At 39.8% G+C, this 8,350-nt stretch overlaps 1 protein-coding gene and 1 long non-coding RNA gene across 2 annotated transcripts in view; one reads left to right on the top strand and one right to left on the bottom strand.

Annotated features, from left to right (window-relative positions):
* Positions 1-286: 286 nt before the first annotated feature.
* On the bottom strand, positions 287-2,145 carry LOC144961956 (uncharacterized). The gene is made up of 2 exons (XM_078894970.1): positions 1,128-2,145; positions 287-789 (listed from the first exon to the last, which is right to left on the bottom strand). The coding sequence occupies exons 1-2, from the start codon at positions 2,143-2,145 to the stop codon at positions 287-289; spliced, it is 1,521 nt and encodes a 506-aa protein (XP_078751096.1).
* Positions 2,146-7,181: 5,036 nt separating this feature from the next.
* The window catches only part of LOC144961954 (uncharacterized), a 13,527-nt gene continuing 12,358 nt past the window's right edge, over positions 7,182-8,350 (top strand). Inside the window, exon 1 of the long non-coding RNA XR_013643319.1 lies at positions 7,182-7,296. This is a non-coding gene — a long non-coding RNA (uncharacterized LOC144961954). The remainder of the gene's footprint in view (positions 7,297-8,350) is intronic.

The following is an 8,350-nucleotide window of genomic DNA, read 5'->3' as shown; positions in this document are numbered from 1 at the left end:
ACACACATTCTTAGCAAGCACTCTCAAACTGAATATCCAATCATTGTTTCTAAGGGAAGTTAGCAAAGTAGGTACTCCTGCGTGCTTTAACAGCACATGTTGAAATCTAACAAGCAATAATGAAAAATGGCATTTAGGGAGTACAATGGGGTGTTTTTCATCAAACGTGTAATCTCTAGACATTTCTATCTACCAGACACTCTCAATAACCCGTCTTCATCAAGGATAGGGGATAGTTTGTGAAGTGGTGATTTCTTGGGTATCACCTTCCCATCAATGAGACAATTTATCTCTTCGTGATAACTTTCTCTCTGTACAAGCTTAAGTACATGAACATTTGCCCTTTTAGTTCATCAGACTTTAGAACTGGTAGTGTGTTCAGTTCCTTTGAGGAAACTGAGGATTTCAGGTTGTTAATGAATCTTAAGACCCATCCCATGACCTTGATGATTTTGGGGTATTGACTAAACCTTTCAAAATCTATGACCTGCTCTTGCGTTTGCTGGTGCAAATTGAGTAGAGCAGGCTGACATGAGCGCACTCTTTCCAAATGCACTTCTTCTTCATGGGAAATCCTTTCATCATTGGAACCGTTATCAGTGTTCGATACCATAATCTCTAGGTTTTCAACACCTTGGAGCCATTCAACAGAATTCGTGAGCTCATTAGCAGAGACACCACGGGTCAGTAGATCAGCCGGGTTCTTTTTCCAGAAATGTGACTCCAGTTCAAAGGGCTTGTCAGAGTTTGTATATCTGTGACTCGGTTTCTTACAAATTGTTTCCATCTCTGTGGATCAGCCTTGATCCAATGCAAAACAATATTAGAATCAGTAAAACATGAGTAAGCAATATCAAAAGGTAACTTCAATGCATTTTTAACAAAGGAAAGTAATCTAGCACAAGCAATGCTCTAACAATTCCAATCTAGGTAAAGTTATTTTCTTCAACGAAGCAACTCGAGCTCTAGAGACAACCAAAGAAATTTTCTTACATTCCTTCTCATGTACCTCCAAGTAAATACAACACCCATACGCCCTTTCTGAAGCATCAGAAAAACAAAGTAATTTCATGTCACTGCAACCTGCCCATGATAAACAGAGAAACAACGCGGAACTTTCCACTTACTGATGTCACTAATCCCATTTGCCCAGGCTGACATTTTGTTCTGTAACTCATACGGCAGAGGATCATCCCACTGCAATCCCATACGCCACAAATCTTGGAACATGATCTTTATAAAAACAGTGAAGGGGTTCAAGAATCCCAAAGGGTCATATATTCTGGCAATGAAGCTCAGAACCAAGCGTTTCGTGTATTGGATATTTTCTACCAAGCTTGGGTCGGCTCGAAAAAAGAAATAGTCTTCATTGGCATCCCAGTGCATGCCAAGGATCTTAATGGTACGGGTAATTATGGCTGAACCATTTTCAAAATCAAAACAACTCTTTCTAGCAAGTGACACAGATGAAGAGCTTGCTCCCCATTTACAGAGAGGAAAACTTCCCCTTTTCATTTTTTCACTTGCCAAACTTGCCATTTGCTCAAGTTCTTCCTCTGTGTCAGCGCCAGACAACCAGTCATCAACATACAAATTATCTATGAGTTCATTCACTACCCTTGACGGTTCAAACTTTCTCAAATGACATTGAATCGTGGCATTCAGGAGAAACGGGCTACTTGCGTTACCGAAAATGACACGATCGAATCTCATTACCCTTCTCTGTCCCCTTACATCCCAGATAAATCTATGCACATCTTGGTCTTCTTTGACAATTTTGATCTGAAGAAAGGCTTTAGAGATGTCAGCCGTCAGCCCATACTTCCACCTTCGGAAACGTAACATAATTTCTGTCAAGTTTGGGAGGAGATTTGGTCCAGTTTCCATGCAATCATTAAGAGATATACCGTTCGAACCCTTTGCTGAGGCATCGAAAACAGGCCTTATTTTAGTAGTTGTACTGTCCTCTCTAACCACAGGCAAATAAAACACCGGGTTCGAAGTAATCATTTCATCCACTGGAATCTCATGGACAATACCATTCCTTTCCATGTCCTGAATGACCTCATTATAACCTGTCTCGAGTGATGGGTCCCTGCCCAATCGTTTCATGAGAGTGTTCGACCTCTTCACAGCCTGCGACATGATTCATTCAGTTTTTCTTTGTGATCTGCCTTCCATGGAAGATGCACGACATATCTACCTTCCTCAAACCTGATAGATTCATTGAACTCAGTAAGAACCTTAGAGTCAGTATTACAATGATTATCAATATTTTCTCTAATACCAATAGTGTCTAAATTCCAAATTCGATGACAACAATGTTCAGGAATATCTGACATGCATAGAAGCTGATAGCTTGGAGGACTCTCTTGATTACCATTTTGTTCAAAGGAGCCTGAAAGCATCCATCCAAACAACGTTTCCTGTGCATGAAGATATTCGTGATATGACAAACACTAGGCTTTACAAATTGCCAAAAGTGATCTAATTCTATCAATATACCAATGTGGACTTGACTGTCATGATTCACCAGTGATCCATCCACCAGTTTTAGCCCTTTGGTCTTTATTTTGGTGGCAACATCTTGCGGCAATTTGTGCTTACGAATTGGAGCAAAGATCTCTGGTAACTCAGTGACAATCATTTCCTGTATTTCACCAGAAGTGGTTTTGAAACACAGTTTAAATTTATCTCTAATCTGGGGCTTGTTGGGTTTGGATTGTCCGAAAAGAGCAACAGAAAATTGTCCTTTCCAACCGACTTCAGTTATAAATCCTTAATTAAAGATTTTCTTATATAACTCTGTCCGAGCCACTGTCGAATAAAATCGTTGCCTGTCCATGGCTTTTGTTGTAGTTCCAGACTGTGACCGTAGCAGTTTGCAATACTGCTGTTTTTGACGACGTGTGTCCCATCATTCTGGTTTGTGCCTTCACACACATGGTATGCGAACCTTCGCCTTCACTCGTTTGGTTATTATCGCCACTTTCACCTTGTGGTTTTAAACATAACAACGTATGATGTCGTCCCGAACACGAATGGCATTTACTCATGGACTTACAGTCCTTTACCTTATGCATACCGAAACACAGAAAACACAGTCCCTTACTAAAACACTGAGACCTGGCAGCCGGGTCCATCTTTATCCAAGAATAGCATTTCAGTGTGGCATGTCCTTTGCCGAACACATTGCAGGTCGTAGTCGTGGTGCTTCTGGCATCATTATCAGAACGAAGAGCGAGGGTTGATCACTACGGAAGGTTTGAGAACGCTCCCGCCTGAGAATTTCGTTGTGTAGAAAAGTGAGAAGGGCTTCCAGGTCACTCTCCCTTCCATCTCCTTGTCTAGCCCATTCCAAACGAATATTTTCGGGTAGCTTATGTAGGACCAGAGGGGTCAAAATGACACCGTATGTGTACAGCAATCAAGGAAAAGGCATTCCGGATATTTTCCTAACATTCTCCTTATAGACAAAAACATAAACAAACGGGGAAATTCCTCACTTTCATTCCTTCCCACCTCCCTAACCCCCACTTGCAACCAAATCACGAATGATACATTCACACTTTAGCACTATCATTTCCACCATCACTACTGACTGACCACCCCAAGCCTCTTCTGCATATTACAAACATCCTGCGGCATCAAACAGCCAGCATGCCTTTGCTCCAGAATGTCCTTCTGTTCCGATGGTTTCATAGTCACTGACGAGACCACAGTCCTGTCTACCTCGTCCACCACAATCCGCCTCTGCTCAGGATAGAGGTTGGAATTCTGTTATAAAAAAAAGAACAAACAAAAACTTAATGGCAAAGGACTGGGTAATGCGGTTCAGATTAATTACTTTCTTTGACTATTTAAAAGATTTAATGCAAACTTTAGCTGCAGGATTGGCTGCAATGATATAATGATGATTGGCTAAGAGAATGACAATAACATCAATATCTCGGGGTCCGTTTTAGTCTGAATGATTGTGTTTGACGGCCTTTCAAAATATGGACAACCAATGTTGTATATACATGTATACCATACATATATAGTGATATACTGTACTCTTCCCTCTTTGACTTTTTCCATCACAAGCATGCAAGACAGGAATTTGAATAGTTCTTTTTTTGTCTGCATTCATCAAAAAAAATGTTGCCAGTCCCTTGGAATTTTGACGAAAATAAATCAAACGATAAAACAGGCATATATGTCTTTTTGGACCTCTAAGTATTTTTCTGACAGGATTTTTAAGTCGAAAATTGCCTCCCTGGTGCCACTGTTCTTTTTGAATCCAGTTTGCTGTTCTGAAATCTCACGATCTACTTTTGACTAGATTCTTTTCAGGATTATTGTCAGGAGGAGTTTCAGTAGATGGCACATAAGACTGATTGTTCTGTAGTCCGAACACTCAATTGCACCCGCTTTCTTGGGTAGCAGTATGAAGATAGAAGTGCGAAGGTCTTCTGGGATGTGCGTTGACTCGTATATTTCATTCATAAGGTCCGTTATCACATCAACACCAAATTCACCCAGTGCTTGCAGCATTTCTGTTGACACCCCATCTATTCCATTTGCCTTCCCTGTTTTATCGACTACTCAAAGGCATTTGATTCTGTTAGTCATCAGAAACTTATCCAGGACCTTGTGGCAATAGGTGTGGAAGAGAATGATGTAGCTCTAATCGCTAATCTGTACTGGCAGCAAAAGGCTCAGATAAAAGTGCAGGCAGATACAACAGATGCAATTGAAATCAAGAAAGGAGTGCGCCAGGGATGTGTTATGTCTCCTTGCTTGTTTAATTTATACACAGAGTCTATATTTCGGCAAGTAGAAAGAGCACAAGGGTTGAAGGTTGGTGGCCACAACATCAACAATTTACGTTACGCTGACGATACTGTCCTGTTGGCGGAAAGTAAGGAAGACCTACAGAAGCTAATTTCAAAAGTGAACGAAGAGAGTAAAGAAAAGGGGCTGTTCATGAATGCGAAGAAGACAAAAACAATGGTGATAACAAAAAGAAAGAGCCCATAGACATAGATATAGAAATAGAAGAGTGTCCAGTGGAACAAGTAAAGGAGTTCACGTACTTGGGGCAGTTGGTAACATCCGATGCAAAGTCTGACAAAGAGATCAGGAGACGAATAATGCTGGCCAAAAATGCGTTCATGAAACTAAAGGCAATCCTCAACAACACAAATATCTCCATCAGAACACGAATGAGATGCACCAAATGCTATGTGTGGTCCATTTTCTTTTATGGTTGTGAAACGTGGACACTAACCGCACAGACAGAACAACGTATTGAAGCTTTGAGATGTGGACGTACAGGAGAATACTGAAAATACCTTGGACAGCAAGAAAAACAAACATCGAAGTCCTCGACCTAATGGGCCAAAAACAAAAAGAACTTCTTTTGACTGTGAAGCACAAAAAGCTGTCATATTTTGGACATATGCGAAGACATGATAGTCTCGAAAAAAGGATAATGGAGGGAAGAATTGAAGGAAAGAGAGGCAGAGTAAGACAAAGGAAATCCTGGACAGATGGCATCAAGGAAGCTACAGGACGGCGCATGGCAGACTGTAACGAGGCTGCAATGGACCGTGAAGGATGGAAAGCCATGACATCCGACCTCTGGAAAGAGATGGAACCCGGGTAAGGTAAGGTAAATCAAACGATGCCGACTGATGACCTCGTTTTTCTTTTCCTGCTTTCTGTTAGAGACATAAGGATATAACGATACCAACCAGCAACTACTCTAGGTGCTAGATTCAGTCATGTAAGATTCTTGATAAAGCACTTTTCCTAAAAATTTTTGTCAAATATGTTTTACTTAGTTGTTTTTTTTCTGAGACACTTTAAAGTAAAAAGAAATCATATACGAGACACTGACTCCAATCCACTATCCATTTAAGGAGATCCGACTATGTGTATCCATTGGTTAATCTTCAAGATGATAAAACAGATGGAAAGGTTGATGATACATACCAAAATATTCTTTTGGATCACCCCTCAGGTTTATCCAAAATATAAGACGTTTTCCCAAAGAAACTCTGCTTGTTGCTTAAAATGTTCTACTTTTCAGTTACATTGAGGCCTTTTAAATCCTTTTTTTTTCTTCGTGATGACTGCTCTCAACGGGCCATTACTTGACCTGTAGTATTAATCTTTAAAGGTTAATAAGTCTGTCAAATATTGTTAGTTTTACTTATTACTTTACACACTTGTGATTGACATCCAAATAAGAAAATGTTATTCTTTGATTTGTATTAAATAAAGCGTGATACACAAGATATTCTTTGAAAAAGGAATATTAATACTCGTGCTCAGGATAGAGAAGGATGGATACTGTCTGTGGCCTATACCCTGACCCAGGGTGAAAAAGGCAATGATGATGATGATGATTATGGAAATTGAAAAACTTTTTAGTTCACTCTCGTATGTATTGAGTCACTGAGGGGTATGATTTGCAATTGTTCCAGTGAGATATTTGGGATGAAAGATAAAGCAAAATGTTTATGTCTAGTCGATTTTCACCATGTAACACTTGAGTCCTATTTTTTTTCTCCAAATTTTTGGCTTCCTGTTTATCAATGGAAATACATTGCCCTGAATTCAATGAATATTTTGTTATACAATTTGTTAATAAGCACTTTCTATTGAGAGTTTTAGCCATGTTTTTTTATTAACGATATGCGACTTCGGTAACAATTTTCCAATGCTCGTTTTGGGGTAAAAGTCAGTGTGAACTTTCAGACTTTAACTGTCATAATATATATTTCTAACCCAGATTGATACATAATACAAACTTTTATAATCAGTGTCGCTAGCTTTTCATTTTTAATTGGTATCTAATGCAAGAGTTACAATTAGTTTTGTTATCAAACTGTCTATTTGTAGCACCGACTTTAGCATTTTTGCAAGGGAAAGCCAAATGCGTTTAACTTCCTTTTAAGTGTCATTTTAGTGCGCTTAGAACAAAGGAGCAACAATTATTTTCTTTTTCTTTTTGATGTTTTAAAGCCATTGCACCAACTGCAGTCTACTCTTCTTTTCATGGGAGTTTGTATTGTAGACTGAACAATATGCAGTATCTTTTGAGGGTATATTTTAGCGCAGACTAACTGTGAACAATTTTCTGTATCCCATTGTTAACCATTCTATCTCACTCTCACTATCAGTTCTTACAAAGTCGGCTGTCCTGTCCAACTGAATGTCCGCCTCAACCAGCCCAAGAGGGAGGAATCGTTCTTGAAAATAACTAAGCTTGTGATCCAGCATTCAGGCCATGTTGTTTCGAAGGAGGTAAGTGATTTAATCTGTTCTGCACTTGATCTTCACACTTTCCAGGATTATAATGTATAAATTTGGGACATTCAAATGACTTTGAGCAAACGGTGCTGGAGTGTAGTTTTAATTTTTAAATTTCAAACAAATCATTTTAATTTAGGTATAACAGGAGTGTTCTAATTTTTTGTTTATCAAAACCGATGCGTTTTACTAGAGGGATCACAATGTATGTAGTGCTTAACTAAGCGAGGTTCTGTTTGGCCACTTCTACAGTGGAAATTGACCACAAGGAACTCTTTGTTTGAGCTATTGCCCTTGATTTGATCTATCATCATCATCATCATCCTCATCATCATTGCCTTTTTCACCCTGGGTCGGGGTATAGGCCACAGACAGTATCCATCCTTCTGTATCCTGAGCTAACTTATTTTTTATCTCGTTCCATGTCTTATCACTTCTCTTTATATCAGCTTCTTTAATTCTTCTCCATATTCCTCGTGGCCTTCCCCTTGATCTTCTGCTCTGAGGATGGCGAAGACGTCATCGGGTTAGCAGAGTCATTTCGGCTTTGTCTGTTGTCCTTCATAAATTCTTTCATTGCAGAAACTCTTCGGTCGCCAAGCTAAAAAAAAAAAAAAGGATTTGATTTGTCTGTCTGCGTTTCTTTAACGGTTTGAGTTTTACGGAAGGGATGTTAACCCTTCGACAACCCCCAACCTGGAGGACCAGGTGACTCAAAAAAGGGGGAGTCATACACCATTAGTCGCCTTTTACGACACGCTGGCTTGGCGTTGGGCTATTCTTGCACCCTCTCAGTTGAGGGACCCGGGCACCACACGGGGGAATTTCCATAATAACTCCCGCATTTCAGGAATAATTAGCTTTGCAATATATAACACCATGATCGTACAACAGCCATTGTGTCTGTGTTGTTTTCATAGTGGTCTCCTACTCCAATTTAGGGAATAAGTCTGAAAGTGCTAGGTCCGGACTGCAGGGTGGATGTGGCAAGGTGGAGTAATCTATTTTCTTAAGTGCAGATTGAATCTGTTGATTCGTGTGGGGTTGA

This window comes from Berghia stephanieae, unplaced genomic scaffold (assembly GCF_034508935.2).
Source record: "Berghia stephanieae isolate SIO BIC M18660-M18661 unplaced genomic scaffold, UCSD_Bste_1.3 scaffold51, whole genome shotgun sequence".
NCBI lineage: Eukaryota > Metazoa > Mollusca > Gastropoda > Nudibranchia > Aeolidiidae > Berghia > Berghia stephanieae.
Note: the sequence above shows the minus strand (reverse complement) of the source record. Positions and strands in the feature narration are given on the sequence as shown.